Genomic DNA, 24,490 nt, shown 5'->3' with positions numbered 1-24,490 from the left:
AAACTTTTTCAGTTCAACACGTAATCAGCACCCATTATATGCCAGGCTCTGGGGTAGAGGGTTGTGATTCAAAGATACATACAAATGAAACTTATGATCTAATTGGCGAGATGGAGAGCTTCAGAACTAATTATATTATACCAGATAAAAATTACTAATAGATTTTAATTATGTGGTAAGTGCATAAATGAAAATGCTAAGTGAAAAACAAAACAGGAAACAACATTGTGTATATGTTCTGATCTCATTCTGTTAAAGAAAACGCATAGGAACTTGAGAAATGCAATAACTCACTAATGAACCAAGTGTTACGGGACATGCTAAGACCTTGTGTCATAAATACTTGTGCACTTACTTGATTTCCCTGCCTCCAGGGGCAGGCCAGAGTTTTTGTGTTCATTGTTGTATCTGTGCATCTTGCCCCAGATTTGCCACCCAGTAGAAGCTCAGGAGATGTTGAATCAATAAACTTCCCTTCCGCACTCTGTCCCCACCCCAAAGGAGCACCTCTCTCCTAAGGAAGAGAATAAAAGAGTGAAAAAGGATAAAGTTAGTATTCAGGTGGACTGGGAAGGGCAAGGATCTTAAAGAACACTCGCCAAAAGTTAAAAAAAGAAAAAAGAAAAAAAACCCAAACCGCCCTACTGACAAATGGAAACTGACGCGCTCCCCCTGGAGGCGGCACAGGACGCCCACAAGACTCAGCAGCTCAGTCCGCGGTCGCGGGTCCTCCTGTGGGGTGTTGGGTGCCTGCGGGAACCTTGGGCTACAGGTGACTTCACCCTTGGTCCTGGAACAAATCGGATTTGCCCTGTGCGGTGTGTGCCCTGGGAAGCGAGGCTGGCTTGAGATGGGGTTGGAACCCCTGGTTCTCCTGTATGGCTGGGGTCTAAACAGGGAGCGGAGGGAATGAGGCTCAAAGAACTCTCCTGTCCCCACACACTTTAGACTATCTTCTTGAGATATTTTAGGGATGCATACTATCATAGGATCAGACGTCTCCTGTGAACCCATTCATGAATTTTTCCTGATGCTTAATTAATTCACTCCTGGGACAAAGCTTCTGGGGTGGGAGGTTGCCCGGTCTGCCCCGCCTTCCAAGTAAAGCCCCCCACCCCCACCCTCGCCCCCTGGCTCCTTCTCCTTCGCCCTCTCTCCCTCCTCTCCTCTGGCCCACCTCCTTCCCCCTTTGACTCCCCCCGCGTCCGCTCGGCGTCATCGCCCCCTTTCCCCTCCCATCTCCCCTCCTTGGCGCGCCGCTTGGCTCTCGCCTCCTCCGCAGTCTCTGCCGCGAGCTCCTGGTGCTAGCCGGGCAGTGGCGGGCGGCCTCCGGCTCTGGCAGTCTGCTGGGCTCTTAGCAGCAGCGCCCCCGCCCTCCCTTCCTTGCCAGCGTTGGTGACCATCTCGGGGGCTCTTTGATTTGAGCTGGGCAGCGCCCCGGGGACTCAATAAGCTTCACAGGTAAGGATGGAGCCGCCCCACCCCCACCCCAGGGCGAGACCCTAGAACTTGGAAGTTTCTCTGAGAAAGGCAGAACCCATCTGAGGAGAGCTTCTTTGAAGGGCTCTAAAGATAGCGATGAAACATCGCACTTTAAGTCCTCAAAGAAACGAACTTCTCTTCCATTCGGCCTCTGCACAGTTTAACAGTTACAGTAACAAATGTTTGCATTGGAATATAAATGGAATTCTTTCTACTTAAGCAGTACCGGAGGGGACCCTCTTTATTTTTATGATTATTAACAGATGCCATTGAAAAAGGTGTAAAACGCATCCTTGGCAAGTCTACTGTTGTTGAAAGCCTCTTTGGCAGGGTTACTATGAAAGCTAGAATCCATCAGTCTCTCTTCTGTCTTCTTTTCTCTCCTCTTTCTTCTTTTCTTGTATTCCCTCCCTCTCTCTAAACAAGTTGGCTGCACAGGTCAGAAAAAGGAACAGTGGAAAACATTTTTTTAAAGAAGGTGAAATTAAATTAAAAAGTCTTGGACTTGCTTTAAAACACCCTAGCAAAAAAAAAAGGGGGGAGGTAGGTAAAACAAGATTGGCAAAATATTGATAACTGTTGAAACGTTAAAGCTGGGTGATGAGCACATGTGGATATACTTTTTTTCTCCACTTCTTAAAATACTTTTCATTCTACTTTTTGTGTAGTTTGGACATTTCCTATAATAAAGTTTTTGAAAGTTGTAGAAACATTGTGGCCTGATTCCTCTGACCATTTTATAGAGTCATTGATTTGAAAAGAGGCTGCACGTCCTATCTAGGTGTTTTCCCCCCTTTTATTACTCCTACTCACTTCTGAAATTCTCATTCTATCCCAAGAAAATTGTCTCTACAGAGGATTATAAAAGTCATATTTTGCTGCTTGGAGAATTATGCTTAGAATCTGGTTTACAATTTGAAGAAAGAATGTGAAAGTCCCAGCCAAATAAGACAGCTAGGCTTGAAAGTAGTGGCCAAGCATCATTTGGAATTTTATTTTTTTTAAGGAAATATTAGAGGAGCTCCTTTAGTATGAGAAAAGATTAAACTCTCTAAACTTTTCTTCCAGACAGCTCAGAAACCTGTACACTTTTAAGAATCTGTTTCATGTATTTAAACGTGAGATTGTTTAGCCTATGTGCTCATTACATGTTAAAATAAACAATTGCTAATGGGAATTAATTTTCCCTATTGAGTAGATTATCTTTCTCTGCCCAAAGTTCAAGGCAAGCATATTGCATTTTAACAGCAGGATCATACTCAGAATTTTAGAGGCTGAAGCTACCTCACCTAACACTTGGCAGATGAGAAATCTGAGATGACAGGTTAGGAAACAGCAAAGTCAAGTTATAAAATAATAACACTTGTTATAATTAATTCTTATTAATAACACTTATTAATAATAAGTATTATTTTATAACTTTGCTTAATTAAAAGTTTTTCTAAAGCTTCAAAGAGGTTAAACTGACGTATGATTAGTGAACATCATTGCGATCACACAATGCTTTAAAGCCTGAAAAGTACACACTTAATACATTTACAAACATTCTTTGCTTTCACAGATCAACTTGCAAGATATAAATATAAGTCGGGAGCTGTATGTTGAGTTCTTCCTGTCAGTGCATGAGCCAACCAGCAGAGGGTTCCCTTGGTGCTCCCTTATTGCCATTCACCCCAAATTCGAGTCACATGTCCATTGCATAAATTGAAATGTACAAGTCCTGGAAAAATAACTAAAAAACAAAGGGAAGGTATTTTTTATTGTGATGAGAAACAGAAGATGTGGGTTACCGTAAAATAATCAACTGTGTAACTTTACCGTCTTCTTTTCCCCCAAGTACTGCCAAACTCTTAAAGCAGACATTACTTTGTCTCCATTCCTGAAACTAAACTTGAAAATAGTGCTATGGTATAATAGTTTGAATAGACATTGGCACATTGTCAATGAACTTTCTTGCCATTTATTTTCAGCATTAAATCAGCAGAGAGCATATCCTTTAGGAATGGATTATAAAGTATCTGATAAACATATGTGAAATATTTGGCAGGTTGGAGATTTTCCTTCGTGTTGAAATGCATTGCAGCCATTTGGGGACTATTTAGCAGTGCTGTAGGTCATACTGGAAATGTGCTGGCACTACAATAGTTTTTAGAAAACCACCTGCCAGAAAATTGTCTGGCTGTGGACAGAATTATCAGTTCTCAGTTCATCAGGATGGGCTCTATGGCCTGTAGGTGGGTTTTCTAACTGTGATAAATTCCATATGTGACAACCATTTTGTATTATTATTAGCCATAATAATACATAATACATAATAATTAGCCATAATAATACATATTACATAATAATTTTGTACTATTATCTCCCCCTGCTGAATCCCATATGCTTTTTAAATAAATTCTATATCACAGCTCGGTGAATGTAAACAATTTAAATGCAGGTTCTTAGATTTGCCATCACCAGGCTAACGTTGCCATCTAGTGGTAGAAATATGGATAGCAGGAAAGTTCCAACTCCCGAGGACTAGGAATTGCGGTTTCTTGAGGATGGATCACTGATGAGTTATGTTATTTGTGTTTTCTCATTTTGGTTTAATATAGGACTTTAGAGCTGAAAGAGATCTTAGAAATTTTCTAGCGCAACTCAATAGCTAAGAAGAACTATTATAGGTTCTTTTTTAAAACTGAATTTACTGGGGTGACATTAGTTAATAAAATTACATAGGTTTAAAGTGTACAATTGTATTATATAATACACCATCTGTATATTACATTCTGTGTTCACCACCCAAAGTCAAATTTTCGTCACCATATATTTAACTCCCTTCATCGTCTTCTACCTCCCTCCCCCCTTTTCCTCTGGTAACCACTAAACTGTTATCAATGTCTGAGTTTTTGTCTTTTTCTTTTTTGTCTTGTACGTTTGTTGCTTTCAATCTTATACCCCACATATGAGTGAAATCATATGGTTCTCGACTTTTTCCAGGGATTGTTAAACAAGGAAAGAGGCTTTGAAATGATGCATAGGCCTCAATATCCAATTTGTTGAATAAACAAATTTACCTACCCTGTTCCAATTCTCTTTTCTCTCTTATAATACTGCTGCATGCCACCATAAAGTTTTACGTTTTTAGTTCTAAAATTGCATGTTTGGATGCTTTTCCTTAAAATGAAATTTTTCATTTATGTTTAAGTTTCTGAACCAAACATTCTTTTCCACTTTGTATCACTCCTTACTACTTTTTTTCTTTCTAAACATTCAGGGCAGACAATTTAACAAAACTAGATTCTTACCTTTATAAGTGTATGAATTTCCTATTGCTGCTGTAACAAATTACCGAAAACTTAGTGACTTAAAATAACACTTTATCTTATAGTTCTGTAGGCAAGAAGTCTAAAGCAGGTCAACAGGGTTGCATTTCTTCTGGAAGTTCAAGGAATCTGTTTCCTTGCTTTTTTTCAGGTTCTAGAGGCCACCCCACATTCATTGGCTTGTGAGCCTGCATCACTCTGACCTCTGCCTCCATATTTGCAGCTCCTTCTCACTCTAGGTCTTCCTGTGTCCTTCTTATGAGGCTCCTTGTGATTACATTGGGCTCACCTGGATAACCCAAGCTAATCTCATCTCAGAATCCTTAATCACATTTGCAAAAGCTCTTTTACCTTGTAAGGAACAGTTCCTAAGTTTTGGGAGTCAGAATGTGGCTCTCTTTGGGAGCCATTATTTGGCATACACAATGAGGGACACAGTAGTCAGCGGTGTATGACATCCCTTGTAAATACCTACCTATGTTTGGACTCCCATCGTTTGATATTAGCAATAATAATTGCTGCCTTTTGTTGAATGTTTTTTTTGTGTGTGCGCTCTGGGCATTGTGCTTATATTATATCCTATTAGTTCCTCACAAAAATACTCTAAAATATTATTTCTGTTTATCAAATGCGGAAAATAATGTTTGGAGAGATTAAGTAACCTTCAAAAAGTCACACAGCTAAGATGTAGCAAGTGTACTTAAAGTGCCCACTGCCTCCATAATGACTGAAATACCTTAGTTCTTACTCCCCATGCTCCTTAACGTCACTAACACTGTTATTTGCTCATGGCTGTAATTTCGTACACCTTTCAATGCTCCAGTTGGTGATTAACAGTCAGTGAGGGCCTAAAGGGGGTCGGGAATTGAACTTTATAAAATACCTATCCTTCTCTACATCTGCCCCCAATTTGTGAAAGTGACTATTAAAGTTTTTACAAGTATTCTCCAAAACCGAATCCATTTAATACTTGCTTTACACCTGTTTACTCTAATTAGTCATGTCCCCCCCACCCCCCTCGCTGTGGCCTTTGCCAAAACCAGCACTTCTCTCTGCACTTATTTAGAATATCTGGGCCAAGTATCTATCTGTTGTGTGTCACTCTTTACTGAGCAGGTGGGGGAGGAAGATGGCTGGTGCATGTTTTCACATTAATGTATATATGTAAATGTAGGCAGTGATGTTGGAGGGTGCTTGGGATCGGGGATGGCTAAAAAAAGGACCAGCAAGTTGTAAAACGTGGTTATATAATCATTGGTGTGTCCTAACATACACATTAAGTTAGAAGTTGGTGTTATCCCTGTAAGGTCATTGAACTGACTGAGCAGTCCCTGACCCACACCAGCCCCCTCCCCAAAAATGTTTAACAGGTTAATGCAAAATTGTGTTCCATGCAGCATTCTATACACATGAATATGGACAACTACCTAACTATACATTACAAGGGACAAGTGAAAAGACAGGCCTGAGTAGGTGTGAAACTAACACCTGGTGAGGGAAAGCAATTCAGTGGAGATCGTTGATGGTAAGTCAGCAGCCTCATTTTTCATATACAAGAAAATTCATTTGAAATGTTTAATGTAGTGAGGAATCATCTAATCTTTCTTAGTCCACTTGCCCTACCGAAGCTAAACTATAAATATGTCATGCCACAGTAATACTCTAGAGACACTCTCTCAAAAAGTTAGTTTTTTTCTTTCACTGTAAGTCATTCCCTTAGAATAATTATTTTGACATGGACTCTGTTTCTTTATAGGCTGAGGGCCTGATTCCGTTCCAGAATTCCTAATGTAGACCCAGGCTATAAATAAGATGCAGGAAATGCACTTCAAGTGTTCTGTGGCTGGGTAATGTTTGATCATACTGAAGTTTAATAGTAACGAGAAAAATATATTACAAAACCACAGATATTCATAGAAGGGAGTAATTAGGAAAAAATTCATTTGGGAAGTTTCTAAAGTGAAGCTGTCTTTAAACAAAACAAAACAAAGCAAAAGAGAATAAAGAAAAAAGGAAAACAGAATCAAGAAAAAAGGAAATTTGAGAGTGTTACAAACCATCCTGAAATAAAAATATTTGTATAATTGATTTTTTTTAGAAAACTGAAAGCACTGTAACTTTGGTTTATGCATAAATTGTTTTAAAGTGGCAGTTATTTACCCGTTAAGGTAGAACCGTAGTGATAAAAGAGCCTATTATTGATGCTTACCATGCTTCAGGCTCAGTGGTGATTTTTTGCATACATCATTTCATTTAACCCCCAAACTTATGTTGTAAAGGTAGAATATCATTATTGCCCCCACTTTGCAGGTGAGGAAACTGAAACTAAAGTGAACTTAATGAACTTAACGAATGGTCCAAATTCATATGCCTACTAAGTGGTAAAGATGAGACTTAGCCCAAGTCTTCTCATTTCTTGAAGGTCTGCATTTGTAACCACTAGGCTGGTATAGATACTCAAATATTCTATACTATCAGCAATCACATTTCTGAGAAAGCATAAGCAAACCAACAAAAAATAGTCATCTTTTGTTATGTGTGGTTATTTCTATTAATATAAACCAGGTACAAATTCGGAATAATAGTTGCTGTATCAGTAAAAGTTCATTTGCATATCCTGATATTCTTCCTTCCTAGTTCCCTTCCACTCCATTTGTTTCCATGGTCCATCCAACCCATCATCAGCGGTGTGTTCACTGATTCGTGGTGGAGAGCCATGACTGCACCCTCAGTTTCATTAACCAAAATTGGAATTTGAAGCCCCAAATCCAAGCCATCCGGAAAGTGACAGCGAAGGTCACATTTATAATGAATGATAGGAAAAAGGAGGATGAGGGAAGACAAGGGACAGTAAGATTTTCAAAATATTACAGCTGCCCCACCAGCTGGGACTGTGTATCTTTAGATCAATGACTTAGTGCTTTTAGGATGATGGGTATATGTAGCTGTATCCACAGAACCATGGATTACCCTATCAGTAAAAGCTGTCATTTACATTACATTGACATTTTACCACAGGCAAACTTAGATTTTCCAAAAGAAAGTGTCCTTAAACATTTGCCCAATTTTAAATTACAGGCCAAATTAGGCTAACTGAATCCATGTCCTCTTATTACTGTGATTCTGAGGTCACATTACAAGGCTCTGCCCTTCCCATGCCCAAGGATAGATGTGGGCATGGTTTTATTTTTGTGGGGCACTGCAACAGAGCTCCCTCAAAAGGCACCAGATGGGGCTGGCGAACCGATGCCCTTGCATGATCTGTGGCATTGGATGATGGAGGTATTACATACAAGCCTACTGAATTTGAATCTTTTTTTCCCCTTTATTAAATGGTGGAACCATTCAATATTAGTAGTTGCTAACATAGCAAAAGAGCAAAGTTCAGAATACCTTTGTTTTGTACACAAACATGAGGCAGACATCATTCGGTTAAGCAGTCATCCCTGGAAAGACTGCTTTCTGGGGTGTGGCTCAAGCTGCTGTTACACCAGGGCCTTGGCTGCTGCCGGATTCTCAAACTAATGAGTATCAGGATTGCCTGGAAGGCTGGTTAAAACGTAGATGGTTAGGAACCCGCTCCACTCCTGGAGAGTTTTGGACAGTAGGTGACTGGGCCTTGAAATTAGCATTTTAAACAAGTTCCCAGGTGATTCCGACCCTGCTGGTCTGGGGACTACAAGCTGGACATCCTTTGATATGACAGAATTTATATTTTGCCATACCCAAGTACTGAATTTTATTAACAAACTAGTAATCTTTTGAGTTGACTGTGTTTCATTTTGAGTCCAAAGGCAGGCAAAAACTACTGTCCCAGCTCAAAGCAGTCAGGCAGGAGGAGTTTCCTCTTACAGAAGAGTCAGCCTTTTCATTCTTTTTTTTTTTTTTTTTTAGAGATTTTATTGGGGAAGGGGAACAGGACTTTATTGGGGAACAGTGTGTACTTCCAGGCCTTTTTTCCAAGTCAAGTTGCTGTCCTTTCAGTCTTAGTTGTGGAGGGCACAGCTCAGCTCCAGGTCCAGTTGCCGTTGCTAGTTGCAGGGGGCACAGTCCACCATCCCTTGCGGGAGTCGAACTGGCAACCTTGTGGTTGAGAGGACACACGCCAAACAACTGAGCCATCCGGGAGCTCAGTGGCAGCTCAGCTCAAGGTGCCGTGTTCCATCTTTGTTGCAGGGGGCAGAGCCCACCATCCCTTGTGGGACTCGAGGAGTTGAACTGGCAACCTTGTGGTTGAGAGCCCACTGGCCCATGTGGGAATGGAACCAGCAGCCTTTGGAGTTAGGAGCATGGAGCTCTAACTGCCTGAGCCACCGGGCCGGCCCAGCCTTTTTATTCTATACAGGCTTTCTACTGATTGGAGGAGGCCCACCCACATTAGAGGGAAAACTGCTTTCCTCAATCTACCGATTCAAATATTAATCTCATCTGAAAAGACCCTCACAGACACACCCAGCATAATGTTTGACCAAATATCTGGGCTCCCAGTGGCCTATTCAAGTCGACACATAAAATTAACCATTACATGGGGCTTTCTTAAGTCTGCCTACAAAATTATGGCACAGAGTGCATGTTTTATTTGGTAAAGAGTTGGGGAACTTATGTATTTTTGGTTGATATGCTAGTTCAATGATTTGTATAGTAAAAGATCATCTTGTGAGCTATTTAATATTTGCATTTTGCCTTTCTAATCCCCAGCTAGCTAAAAAGTTGCAAGACTAAGTACTGAAAACAATTATACCTAACTGGGGAAGCAATACCACACTATGATGATTTAGATATCCTCTATTTTGCCTAGGAATGACTTGTACACGTTTATTACTCGACAGATTAGTATCAACTGTTTATGTACAAAGTGATTGTATGTATTTTTCAATGAGGATATTTGACTGACTTTCAGTCTTTGATTTGTAATCATATATTAAGTATGCAATAGACAGCTGTTATCTAAAGGGCTATATGAAAAATCGGTTTTTAAGTTTTTGTTTCCCAGACCAAAAAATTCCCTTGATTGAAATATTGGTCACAATCAAGTGGATAGAATATATATATATATATATCTTTTTAATCTTCTATTTTGGTGTATTGGTAAACTAAGAGGCAGCATATAACTCTCTGATTTTAGGTTGTTGTTTTTTTCTTTTTGGCAAAGGCATAATTTTTCATCTTGGTAACTACCCAGTTAAACATAGGATTTCAAGGTCTCAGTAGAATTACTGAGTTAGCCTTTTTGCACTCCAATACAATTAAATAAAATTGATGAAATGTTCATTGTGAAAATTGCATAAAAGATCACAAAAGAAAATACTATGTGGCTCAATAAAATCATTATCAATATAATTACTGCTTTGTATAAAGTTAAATTTGCCACGGTAAGGATTAGAAAATAATGGTGACATACCATGTTTCCCTGAAAATAAGACCTAACCGGACCATCAGCTCTAACGCGTCTTGTGGAGCAAAAATTAATATAAGACCCAGTCTTATATAAGACCCGGTATTATACTATATTATATATATTATATTATATTATATTATATTATATTATATTATATTATATTATATTATATTATACTATACTATATTATAGTATATATTATATAAGACCCAGTCTTATATAAGACTTATGTAAGTCTTATATAAAACTTAGATAAGACTTATATAAGACTGGGTCTTATATAATATATAATATAATATATAATATTAGTATAATATAATATAATATAATATAATACATAATATAATTTTTGCTCCAAAAGACGCGTTAGAGCTAATGGTCTGGCTAGGTGTTATTTTAGGAGAAACACGGTTAAGTGTGAATTTTTTTCCAAAATGCATTCTTCATTGATTTTTTGGATAATATCCATCACTCTCTACAGAAGAATGCCGTCACGCAAATAAAACAAATTACAAGCTACTTAGCAAACAATACAGTCTAATATTAACCAGTGTCACCATTACTCAGCATTCAAGTGTGAGCAGATAAAAAAAATGGAAATTGAAAAAGTTCTATGTAATCTTGCTGATGTCAAGGTATGCTAGAGATTACTATTAGGTTGGTGCAAAAGTAATTGCGGTTTTTGCAATGCTTTTTAACCTCTTAAAGAGCAATTACTTTAGCACCAACCTAATATAAACTTATTTAACATGTTCAAATGTATGGTGATTCAAATAAATTATGCCATGTTTTGGTGAATACATGTTTAAACAATAAAGGGGTTCATGTATATTTTTTGTTTTATCAAAAGGATGTTATTAGTTTATTAATAAAATTCTGTGCTCACATATGGCAAAATGAACTCATATCAAGAGATGCCCATATTCAACTTTGCATCAGAGACAACTTCTGCTTTTCATGCCAGTGCCCAGGATCCCCTGCGTGTACCCTGGGTTGAGGAACATTCCTAACAGGCAAAAAAAGTTTGTCAGAAAGCATTGAGAGTGCAAATATTGTAGGAACAATCTGACCTTGAATTTACAAAGTGTAAATCATTTGCTAAGCCGGGATGTTTTAGCTATTAGTGAAAAACTACTTGGAGCCTAGCTTATGATTTCAAAATTGCCGCTCCTAAGAGTGCTACCACTCCCCGCACTCTCACAACGGACAAACATCTGTTCCACTAAAAAGATTAACATACCAGTGAGCCTAGAGAAGTGGGAAAAGAGGGCAAGAAGATGTATGATGATTTATCAACTACTGTACTGACAACTTTAAAAATACTTAACACAAAAGCACTGCTCTTCAATGATGCGACCCGTGATGAAAGGGAGTATATTTAATCATGGTCATATTCCCCCAACTGGCTAATTCAGACTCAGCCTGTGCTCCATAAATTCTTACAACTAATTTTAACATGCAATAAAATCCCATTAGGAAGCATTTTTCTATGTTGCTTTGGTTAGATGGTAGTTCCAGGCACAATGCTGTTTAAAAACCAAAAAAAAAAAAAAAAAAAGTACAGGGTACATTTTTCTTTCTTTAGCCTAAAATGGCCTGTGGACATTTTTTTTTTTTTTTTTTTTTTTTATGATAAGGGGCTCTGCTTGTAAAAATAAAGCAGGTCAATAGTAGATGAACCTATTTATTTATTTAAAAAACCTCTACTGACTTTAGAATTATCTGGTGATTTCCATTACACCGTCAGTCAGCTAGGTCTGCAAACGATGGTTCAGGGAAATTCACTGTATTCCAATGAATTTTTTGAGTTCTGTGTTAGACATTTACACTCTAGAGATGAGGAATTTATGGTCCCTGCTTTTAAGGAGCTAAGGACAGGAAAAGTGCAGGATATCTGCTGCTATCTTTACATCTAAGTCATCTGGAAATAAGGTTGTAGGACACCTAGGAAGGAAGAGAGTGTGGGGTAGGCAACAAAGGCCCCAGTTAACCATCCTTTCCTACTCTCCCATGCATTGTGCTATCTGGGGAGGTAGAGGCGGAGATGGCATCGGGGGGGGGGTTGAGGGAGGTGGGTTAGGGCTGGTGGAGGGAAGGCTGGGTAAAAAACAATTGACTGATTTTGGAAATCTGGATAAGCCTACTTAGCAGGGTGTTCAATCTCAGTAAAACCTAAGTATGGTGAAAATAAGGAATCCTATTTGTGGTGAAGGTGCATTTAGCACCCAAGGTCTAAATGAAATGGATGAATAACATTTAAAAAGGAAACATTGTAAAGTCTCTCTTTCTCTCTCCTTCACCCACCCCCTTTTCTATTTTTAAGGACAAAGAAGAACAAAATGGAAAATACGCTATTTTGGTTGATATGTTTCATGCTTGGGTGGACCATCGTTGATGGATCAGAGATGGAAGAGGATTTTATGTGGCACTTGAGAAAAATACCCCGGCTTGTCAATGAAAGGACTTTCCATCTCACCAGCCCCACATTTGAGGCAGACGCTAAGATGGTGTTAAAGAGAGTGTGTGGCATCGAATGCCAGAAAGAACTTCCAGCTCCCAGCCTTGCTGAACTGGAAGATTCTCTCTCATACGAGACTGTCTTTGAGAATGGCACCCGAACCTTGACCAGAGTGAAAGTTCAAGGTTTGGTCCTCGAGCCAATGCAAAACACCACCACAGAAAGAGCATCTGTTAGGAGAAAGAGACAGGTGTATGGCACAGACAGTAGGTTCAGCATCTTGGACAAAAGATTCTTAACCAATTTCCCTTTCAATACAGCCGTGAAGCTCTCCACGGGCTGCAGTGGCATTCTCATCTCCCCGAATCACGTACTCACAGCTGCCCACTGCGTTCACGATGGAAAGGACTATATCAAAGGGAGTAAGAAGCTTAGGGTAGGGTTGTTGAAGATGAGAAATAAAGGCGGTGGCAAGAAGCGTAGGGGATCTAAGAAGAGCAGGAGAGAAGCGAATGGTGGTGACCAGGCAGAGGGTAGCAAGAATCTGAAGGAGAGGGCCACGGCGGGAAGAAGAAGAAAGGCTCGGGGTCAGAGAGTCGCTGAGGGGAGGCCCTCCTTCCAGTGGACCCGGGTCAAGAACACCCACATCCCCAAAGGCTGGGCTACAGGAGGCAGGGGACACGCCGCTCTGGACTATGACTACGCTCTTCTGGAGCTGAAGCGTGCTCACAAAAAGAAGTACATGGAACTCGGCATCAGTCCCACCATCAGGAAGCTGCCGGGCGGCATGATTCACTTCTCAGGCTTTGATCACGACCGGGCAGATCAGCTGGTCTACCGCTTTTGCAGCGTGTCCGACGAATCCAGTGACCTCCTGTACCAGTACTGCGACGCCGAGTCGGGCTCCACGGGCTCCGGCGTCTATCTGCGTCTCAAAGAGCCCGACACGAAGAGCTGGCAGCGCAAAATCATCGCCGTCTACTCAGGCCACCAGTGGGTGGACGTGCACGGGGTGCAGAAGGATTACAACGTGGCCGTCCGCATCACGCCGCTCAAGTTCGCCCAGATTTGCCTCTGGATTCACGGAACTGAGGCCAACTGTACTTACGGGTGACAGACACCCGAAACCAGGCCGTGGATTATCTGGATCGCACAGAAAACCAATTCTGGTTCTTGTAGCAAGATCACTTCACAGGTTAGGCTCGGGCTTGAACCCTATCAAATAAGAGTTTCATTACGCTTATAAATTTCCTTTTTTCAAACTTAGCAGATTTTCATACATTTAACAATGTTTAGGTAAAGACTGAAACTAGATGGGCATTGCAATGCTAAGTATATATTCTTATATTCTTCTTTACATGGTGATAAGCTTCATTTGTTGGAAATCTTTTTTTCTGGCTTTTTAAAAATTTAGACACTTTAAAACTTCAAGCTGGTACTTACTATAACTAATATGTGATTTCTCAATGGACTTATTCTCAGGGTCCTACTCTAAGAAGAATCTAATAGGATGCCCATTGCATATTAAATGTGAAACTGCATATACAGAGGTAGACAGTCACATAATTAGAATCAAGTTAGAGACTAAAATTTACAACAGTTAGTACCACTCTGAGAAGGACCCATTTAGTTCATGCCCATAGTGTTTGTATTGTTTTCTGTTGGGTCTCAGAAACTTCAGTTTTGGGTTTTTTTTTTAAAGGATTATAAGGAACAGCAAACCTTATAAACAAAACTACTAACTATTTTACCCCTTTAAAAAGTATCAGCTCAAGTGTGTATTATATGAAAACGAGAGAAGTACTTTGTTCTGTGAAATAAATCTAGTTCAAAAATATTGGGAAGCTGAGACAGTTTAAGAACTGAAGTTTTTAATTAATATTCAAAATATGGACTTTTCATGTATACATAGGGAAGACAGCTCCAAAATGATAAATGGTCACGCGTTGAAAGGCACACCACTTTATGCTCCACATCCTCCTATGTATGAGATGTTAAAATTTTAGGACAAGGACTGCTAATTGTTTTCAAGAGAACCTTTTTCTCCCCCTTGACAAATTCAGCTGTCTTAATAGGGCCATAGGCATATCATGTTGGTGAATTCCCTAATTAGTAATTCTAGATATGTCCATTCCTAAAAATGAATATAATTATGAATATAATTTTTAAAAGAAGGTTCTGATTATTTTGACTAGGGACCAAGCTGTACACTCACTGGCCATCATGGCAACCTAAGCAGACAGAGAGAGCCCAGTGGCTGCCCTGGGTCACGCAATCCAGATTTCCTGAATGAACAGATATTTACCGAATGTCTGTAAAAGAGCGTTAGTTCAGGCCCTTATGTTTAAAGGGTTTGTAGTGATGTGTAGTTGAGTGAGCCATAAAATTTAGGAACTGCAGGCCTAATTTTTGGTCTTCTCTTCCTGGCGGTTTCTAGAGCACACATTCTTTTCTCTCATCACACACCCAAGTCACTGATTCTGCTGGAGTTCAAATTTATTTTACTTTTTTTTTTTTTTTTTTCTTAAGAAAGGGGTGTTGTATCTTGACCAATATGCAAAGGAATGTTTGATCAGATTACAATAAAATGATCTTGTAAATGGTATCCAAAATAGCTGAAATTCAATACAAGTGTACGTTCTTTTGTAATGTGAATCAGTTAAAAGTCATTCAATAAAAATTAAGAAATAAATGAATTATAACTCTTATTGTATGTGCATATGTTTTATATACAGGGTTTCAGCAAGTATTAACTGTCATTTATTTCAAAATGATTCTATTTAATTCTAAACACATCTCACTGAGTAGTATTTTATCATGGGTACTAGCGGAACAGGGCTACTGACTTGCAAGTTTTGTTCAGATCTTTCCCAGAGAATCATCTGTATGATCACTGCAACGAAAAATGTTTCAGGGTGAACTGTTCACACTTATTGCAAACACACATACACACACACAATCTTCATCTTAGATTCTTAGAAAATTCCTGGGATTTGAGTAAATTAGGATTAATTTAGAGTGCTGTGTCAATAGTTTGGTGTTTAAGGTTAAATTCTGAATATACATATTTTCCTTAAAATGACTGTACTTTTCAAAAATACATTTAGCTCATTTTCTTTGCAGAGGTTTACTTGATTCTCTCATCTTTTTTCTAACTGAATCATGAATTGTATATGAGCTATTTAGGACCACCGATATCTACTACATTACTCAGAAAGTTATACTTCATATACTTGTTCTGTTATGCTTAACAGATTTGAAATAGAAAATTAATTTGAATTCATTTAGCTAAACAAATATACTCTACACATATGACATCTACTTTGTGCAAAGGACTATATATTGACTTACTGTTTAGAGAAACTAAGCAGTAAGTCATGGTTGAATTCTAATAACTACTTACAGAATTACTGAAATTTAAAATTGTGGGTTTTTTTCTTTACCCAAATATTTATAATTTTTTTCTTGCTCAAAAGGATAGATGTGTGGGCAGAAGAGACATTCTTTTTTCCTTTTTAATATGCTTCTTAATTAAATCCCAAAAGTTCATTTTGAAAAAGACTTAAATGTATTTATGACCAAGATCAGAGTTCGGGACAAATCACTACTTTTATCTGTAAATCAAAGAATTCTTTGCAATGCTTATTTCATAGAAAGAATGGCTAGGACTTCCAATATTAAGTTGAATAGAAGTGGTGAAAGTAGACGTCTTGTTCCTGATCTGAAGGAAAATGCTTTTAGCTTTTCCCCATTGAGTATGACGTTAGCTGTGGGTTTGTCATGTATGGTCTTTATTATGTTGAGATATGTTCCCTCTTTTCCCACTTTGCTGAGACTTTTTATCATAAGTGGATGCTGAATTTTTCAAATGCTTTTCTGCATCTATTGATATTTTTACTTTTCATTTTGTTTATGTGGTATATATCACGTTGACTGATTTGCAGATATTGCACCAACCTTGCATACCAAGGATGAATCCCACTTGATCATGGTGTATGATCTTTTTAATGTACTGCTGAGTTTGGTTTTCTGATATTTTGTTGAGGATTTTTGCATCTATGTTTTTCAGGGATATTGGCCTATAGGTTTCTTTTTTTGTACTATCTTTGTGTGGTTTTGGAATCAGGGTAATGGTTACCTTGTAGAGTGACCTTTACAGCTAGAATTGCTCTTTCCTCAATGGCCAAATTGTAAAGTTCAGAAATGTTTAGGAGATTTATTCTAATCAATGGTGAAATCCTGTTCTCATCAGGTGGCATTAGTGTATCGGCAGATTCACAATTGTTTATCGATTTACCATTCAACTAAGGAGGGGAAACAGCCTCAAATGTTTTTTTTCTTCTACTTATAAGTAAAGCTTAGGGAGGAAAATTCCCTGTTCACTCCCTTGTGGCAGTTTGATCCAATTAGTGAAGCAGTCTAGAGCATGGTGGCCAAAATAACTTGTGATTCCCAGTCTGGGCTAATTTGCTTTACCTACAGGTAGGTTACTGTCTTAATCAGCTTGGGCTGCCATAGATTGGTGGCTTAAACAATATAAATTTATTTCTCACAGTTTTGGAAGCTGGAAAGTTTGCCAAGGTAGGTTTAAGTGATATAATTGAAAGAAAGAAAGACTGGCATACTCTAAGAGCAGAGATCAGCAATCGTTTATCCCAGAAGAATTAGTGTGTGTGTGTGAGTGTGTGTGCTGGTGTACGTGTTGGGAGGATTGTAGCGAGGCAGCTCTTGTTCTCTGAAACTACTCATCCTCCCCTCTCCACCATTCTGTTACTCTAAACTTCTAGCTTACTGGTGTTTAGCTAACAACACAGTGGTTTTCTAAGAACTGCCTATTAAGGAGTTTGTATTTTCTCCACTAGATAAATAATTCATGGACTTCACAAGAATAATCCTTAGAGTCCGGAGGTTTCTGGAAGATGGGGAAGAGAATCCCCTTTCTGTTCTATGCACCCTTCTTCCTCTTACCAGTCTTTTCATTCCCATTAGTTGACAGGAGTCCTGACTATGCAATTTTTATTTTACTTAGAATTTAAGGTAATGCTACTGACCCAGACACCAGATCACAGAACAACATAAAGCAGGATATAGGACCAAAAAACTGTACTAATATACAGCAGAGAGATCTGGGAGGACATGTGAATTTTTTTCCTCAAACTTATTTAAATGGATCAGTTGTTAGAAAAATTTGTAGCTAACAACTTAAAAGATACAACTTTTTAAATTTTCCAATTTTTTTCATTGCAATACCTGCAAAAGTGCCGTTCATTTTTTCATTTTGTTTTGTTTTAAAAATCAGGATGCAGTTGGTGCCAACATTCAACTGCCAAGCGAAAGTACCACTTCATCAAGCAATTGCCTAAAAATAAAAATGTGTTATTTTTGAGAGAACTGAATTTAGTATTCTGCCACTGCACTTGGAACGTTTACTTTAAAAGCTTTCTTTGTGGCCTGACAAAATAAGCGACACTATTGCACCCACCAAATGGACAGTTGTGCCACTTCATGCAGACTGGTACATGACTGATGTGGCTCCATAAACCGATGTCCTGGGCCCACATATAACAGTAAGCCTCTCCTGCACATACTCCCAAATGAAAGCTTGGGTTTTCCTGAAAACTGGTGTATCATAATGCTACATGGACCACCTTTTTATAACTAGTAACTCAATGTGTCAATTTTTAGGCTAGATTAAACAAAATACTCTTTGTGGCTTTCCTATTTTGAAATTTTCTCTTTTGCTGGAATCATCTGTAACTTTCAAACAGAGCTACACACTGTGAGTCCACTGGGTTTATGATATGTCAGTGGTTTCCCTTAGCCTAGTGGTTTTCAAATTTGGCTGCTCACTGGAATAACCTAGGGAATTTTAGAAAGCCCATTTCCAGGTCCTCACCAAGATCTTCCCTGGAATCCCTAAGAGTGAGGCCCAGAAATCTGTATTTGATAAAGCTCTCTAAGTAACTATGGTGATCATCCAGGTTTGGGAATCACTGTCACAACCTATCTTTCCTAAACTAATTGTTCTTCCACCCCCTACAGTTCTCCCTTATACACAATGATGTTTTCCTTTTTCTTCCAGGTTAAATGTCTTCACAGTTTCACCTGCCTTTATATTTTTTCTTGTTAACAACCTCAAGTACTTTGGTAAGGAATGTGGTGGTAAAACTATCAAATATTTAGATGGTATTCTTTTCAGTATTTTTATAAAATGAAAGTATATTTTAGCAATAACATTGTCATAATAGTGTTTTATGATGGTAAGAAATGAGTTCAATTTACAAAACTTCTGAACATATGTGATCATTTTTCAATCAGTGGCAAAATCCAATTTTTCTTATTTGCTGGAAATTAGATACATATCCCCCCATCTGAGGGCGGTATGTTGCAGGACCACCAATGGATGCCTAAAACCACATATACTACTGAACCCTATATACACTATGCTTTTTTCTTATACATACATACATACATACCTATAATAAACTTTAATTTATAAATTAGGCACAATAAGAGATTAACAATAACTAATAAAATATAACAATTTAAACAATATACTGTAATAAAAGTTATGTGAATGTGGCATTATGAAGTAAAATAAGCGTTAGCTGAACACAGGCACTGTGATACTGCGACAGTCACTCTGATAGCAGACAGCTCCTAAGTGACTAACAGTCAGGTAGCATATGCAGCGCGGGTACACTGGACAAAGGGATGACTGATTCATGTCATGGGCTGGACAAAGTGAGATGGGAGTGAGATTTCTTCATGCTACTCAGAACAGCATGCAATTTAAAACTGATGAATTGTTTATTTCTGGAATTTTCCATTAAATATTTCAGACCTAGATTGACTGCAGGCAACTGAAACCCCAGAAAGCAGAACCATGGATAAGAACCATGGAACTGCTGTACCATACATATATATGTTTTTATTCCTAATCCACTTTACAATATAGGTTACATTAATTCAATATAGTTCAACAAACTTTTATTGAGTCCAATCTTAGGCACATACTGTGTTTCCCCCAAAATAAGACTGGAAAATAAGCCCTAGCATGATTTTTCAGGATGACATCCCCTGAACATAAGCCCTAATGCATCTTTTGGAGCAAAAATTAATATAAGACCCCGTTTTATTTTCGGAGCAATACGGTAGATGCTAGAGTTGAGGCATAGATTCTTACCTTACTCAAAGAATTCATAATAAAGAAGTCAGATATATTTTTTAAAATAATAGTGGGGAAAAAGTGAAGTGAATATAAGGTGCTGAAGGAACACATTTAAGAAGGATCAACTGTATCAGGGTGGGCAGATATGATGAAAAGACAGGTTTCCCAAAGGAGGTGACACCTAGGTTGGGTTTTGAAGGATGAGTCAGAGTTTGCCAGCCTATCAGGGGGAGCATAGGGTAGTGGAGGGCATATTTGGGAGAAGAAATAGCTTGTGTAAAGGTATGATGAGAGTGAGACACTGCACAGTGTGTTTAAGATACAGCAAGTACTTGGGAATTGCTGCTATAGGAGGTTAGCTCCTCCTAGTGGCGATGAATGGCAAGAAATGAGGCTTCTGATCTAGACTTCTAGCCATGGATAGACTTCTGGTCTTGAATGCCATGCTAAAGAGTTTGGACGTTAACCTTTAGATGACCAAGAATTGATGCAGGAAATGTGATCAGATGGGAAATTTGATCAGATGGGAAATTTGAGAAGGAAACCTGGCAGCACCAAATGGCTGGGTTGGGGTGGGTTTTTGTGGGGATTAGAGACTAAGAGCCCAGTAAAGAGCTGCTGTACTAAGGAAGTGGCAGTGGGAATGGCAGAAGAGACATTCCGAGAGCAGAACGTTCAGTATACTTAGTGACTTACTGAATGTAGGAGAGAATAGTTGAGGGTGTCATGTCACCCAAATTTCTGGCTTAAGAGACTAGGTAGTAAGACCAACAACCAAGACAGAAAAACTAAGCTTGAGGAAAAAAATGAGTTCACTCTTAGACATGCAAGTTTAAAATTTTTGTAGAATATTCATCAATAAGATTGATAACACTTATACACAAAGAAGCAATGACAAGAAAGTTAAATAATTAACATTATATAATTTTATAGTGAACTAATCCATTAGCTAACATAACCAACTAGTAAGTCATGGTATATTTTATTCTGAACCCAATCAAATAACAAACACACTTTTGTCAATCTATTCTAAACTAAATGCTCCTTTTAATTTAGCTTTGAAGCCTTTTTTTTAACCTGAGAGAATGTGGATAGGTTTTCTAAAAATGTCATCCAAAATTTACATCTGACTTATTACATACATGGTTACAACTCAGTGGTGCATGTGTTTTGCAGGGCACCAAAGTCCACATGACCCAAAATAGCAGATGATTTAAAAAAGTAATTCCAGATTTTCTTGGGACATATTTATAAGGCTTTTCAGACTGTAAGGTTTAATTTTCTGTTTATGTTTCACAAAGATAATTATAAATTATAAAATTAGTTGACTTACCCCCAAATGTTCCTACTCTGAGAGAGAGACAAACCACAGGATGTCTGGGAATCTGGAAATGAATCTACTATTAAAGATTGGGTTAACAGCAGAGAACACAATCAGTAAGAATGATTGTCTCTTCCTCCCTTTGTTGGGATGAGACCCTTCTAGGTCCTGGCCCTTTGTAGGCCTCTTGCCTGCAGGCCTGGGTTCTGTTCCAGGCTATAGTCTCTTGTAGCCACAGGCTTTCATTCAAAAATTTCCCACTCCTGCAGCCCTGTTGGCTGCCACCTGCACATGCTATGTCCATTCTGGATATTTTTAACTTCAGCAGCATCTTCCATCTCAGTCAAATCATCACTCAATATTTCTTCTAGTTTTTTTTTTTTTTTAAGCCACTGTCAAAGTATATTTGTTAAACTTCTTGATTTCCAAGTAGAAACACTTTTAATTTTACTATTGGCCAAAAGCATCTATCATATCAGCATCTTTCATTTATGTTCTTGAAAGTATTGTTAGATATTGGAAACTCTGTCTGAGAAGGAATATCTGGGAAGCCGAGTTTAACTTAGTGGTGCATATGGTTTGCACCTGGTCGAGACACCCTTTGCCAGCTGAGGATGCACTAATTCTCCAGTTTTGTGTTGAATTGTGAGTTGTAGTTATATGTGTAATAGGCATTTATATTTCCCAAATTTTTAAACATATTTAGTTCTTCATTAAGGAATATTTCTTAATAATATTAATATTAATTGAGATTATTGACTATTTTTATACTCCTGTCTTCATCCTTTAATGTCCTTACAACTGCAAACAAATGACAAAAACTGTAGCAAAAATAACCATTTTTAAAGTAATAACAGCAATATTTATCAAGCACTACTTTGTGCCAAGTGTTTTCCATGTATGATCTCATTAAATAATAAGCACATAGATAGAAACTTTCTCCATTCCACAGACAAGAAAACTGAAGTTAGAGATGTTAAGGAACTTGCCTTAGGTAACCATGGATGATTGAGCAGGGATTCCCTTCCGTGCAGGCCGATGCAGACTCACATTCCTGCACAAGACTCAAAAAAGAGTGGTAGTGGTGGGGTTATTCTGTACACACACACACAAAGCAATGCAATCTGTTAATTAGCAATTTTCTTTCTTTCAAAGAACAGGAGAACAATTCTTTTAGATTTAAAGAAGCAGTTCTCAAAGTATGTTCTGGAGACTCCTGAAATTCCCAGAGACCCTTTCAAGGGGTCTGTGAGGTCAAACTTATTTTTATAACAATACTGTGAGGTAAAAATTATTTTCATAATAATACTGAGACACTCATTTTCTCACAAGTGTGCTCACAGTGGAATTTTCCAGTGACTGTATGTAACATATTGAATGCAAAAGCATATATAAGAATGCAGCTGTCTTCTGTTAAGTCTAACAGTAAAGAGATCTGCAAAGATGGCGAAACTTTTCTAAATTATTTTTTTTGAAACTGCAATTTTTCATAAAAATATGTCATTTCTTACTATATAATGGTTTTACTACTTTAATTTTCAAATGAATTAAACAAATATGTAAAATTTTCTCAGTTTTAATTTCTAAAATAGTTGAGAATTGACAGATATAAGCCAGATAAACAAAGCTTGTGGAGGTCCTCAATATATTTTAAATTTTAGTACTGAGACCAAAGAGTTTGAAAACCTTTGTTCTGTAAATCAGAGTTATGGAATACTATTATAGACTCAATTATAGAATCTTATTTTTCAGAATCGTTTGAACATGCATGTCAAAAGTAGAAATGAACGTGGAAGATTTAGCACTACAGCTCTGAGAATTTAGTTAAGGTTAATTACCATACCATGTGATTACATAACATTGCTCCTTCATGCATTTCCACTCACAGAGGAGATCTGAATAATGTATCCAGTAGTGAAGTCTGCTGTCAGCAGGTCTATAAGAAACAGAAATTTTCTCACTGCCCAAGATATGAAGGACAAACTACCACAAAATTTGTTGCTTCAAAAATATAGACCAACATGACTGACTTTTAAACTAAAATAGCTCTACTTCCACACAAGAAACACTGTAATCAGTGTTGCAAGATCATGCCCCTTTTCCACCAACAACAATCTGCGGACATTATTGTTAAAGGTGTCTATTGAAGAGGCACAACGAAGGCTTTGCACAGCTTATCTTCTGCAAGTCAAGTTCTTATTTCTTTTTTCATATCCACTCCTTTCCTCTTCTTCTGATCCTCAGGACTCCTCCCAAAAAGTCTTTGGTCTTTTGTCTTTACTTTTTTTTTTTAAGTACAGCAAATGACATGAAAAATAGAGAACAAAGGAGACACATTAATACTGAGAGAACCACTTGCAATCATTACACCATATGTAAAGTGATTCCAATCTTAATCTCAAGATGTTTTTAATTGGTGTTAGTTCTTCTATTACAATGAGCTGACAGAGAGCTATGAAAACTCTCATAACATTTGACAATAAAAGCACAAGAGTTAAGTTATTCTTTAGTCATCAGAAATAACAGGCGAGCAGCAACCATGTAAGTGAAGCAACTTCTAAGCACTGAAGTACCATATTCATCCTTCAGACACTTACCTGGCACCTACTGAAGTACTAGGGGCTGAGGATATGAGGAGATGTTTCCTGCCTTTGAGGCTCACAGTCACCCAGAGTAGATGCCACCTTCATAGCTGATTATAACACAGTAAGTTAAGTGCCATAAAGGCTGTTGAAAATTGTGCTCTGACAAGAACAGGGTGGGGAGTCGTGCTGGACCAGTGGGATTCAGCTGTATTGTGGGGTTAGTGAGGCAATTTTAGGTCAAGGGCCCTGTGTGGGTCGGCAAAGTACTTGCTTCCCCTGAATGAGTAGCACGGCCACACACAGAACAGTGTGCTTGTACAGAGGGTGGAACCAAGGCAGAGGTGAGGCTAGAAAGGCATCTCACCATGTGAAGGGACACCACAGACAAACGGGATCTGAGCTGAAAATGATCCAGAGAGATGAATTTTTTAAGTACCCAAGGGACTTCATCCAGAATCTCATCTATAAGAGAATTTCTCCACAAGGACACCAAGACTCTCACTCTCAAGGATCCAGGGTCTGATTTAAAAATAATGCTCTCATAGCTTTGCATATTAAGAATTTATACCACATGGCCATTCAATGAAGAGAAAAACTTCTTTTAAAATAGTCAATATTAAACTTAAAATTATTTACAATCTAACACATTTTTATTACAATACGCCCACAAAGTAATATATGATCAAATGTAATCGATAAAACCCATTATTATTACATAATCAGATACTAGTTTTTGAAAGCAGGTCTCGAGATACAAAACTAGG

General features: G+C 38.2%; 1 protein-coding gene across 2 annotated transcripts; it reads left to right on the top strand.

Annotated features, from left to right (window-relative positions):
* Positions 1 to 1,230: 1,230 nt before the first annotated feature.
* On the top strand, positions 1,231 to 15,357 carry PRSS35 (serine protease 35). Of its 2 annotated transcripts, none has more exons than XM_019729540.3 (2): positions 1,231 to 1,461; positions 12,515 to 15,357. In XM_019729540.3, exon 2 carries the CDS (start codon positions 12,531 to 12,533, stop codon positions 13,761 to 13,763), a length of 1,233 nt encoding a protein of 410 aa, XP_019585099.3. In that variant the 5' UTR covers positions 1,231 to 1,461; positions 12,515 to 12,530; the 3' UTR covers positions 13,764 to 15,357. The 2 variants fall into 2 exon arrangements, with proteins under 2 accessions (XP_019585099.3, XP_088651708.1); XM_088795582.1 differs by lacking the exon at positions 1,231 to 1,461 and adding an exon at positions 6,172 to 6,318.
* Positions 15,358 to 24,490: the final 9,133 nt, after the last annotated feature.

Source organism: Rhinolophus sinicus, chromosome 2 (genome assembly GCF_057876585.1).
Source record: "Rhinolophus sinicus isolate RSI-liver-muscle chromosome 2, RSI-T2T, whole genome shotgun sequence".
Lineage (NCBI taxonomy): Eukaryota > Metazoa > Chordata > Mammalia > Chiroptera > Rhinolophidae > Rhinolophus > Rhinolophus sinicus.
This window is presented reverse-complemented; position numbering and strand designations above follow the sequence as displayed.

Coding starts and splice junctions, on each gene's coding strand:
- PRSS35 (XM_019729540.3), top strand. CDS start 12,531: ATGGAAAATACGCTATTTTGGTTGATATGTTTCATGCTTGGGTGGACC.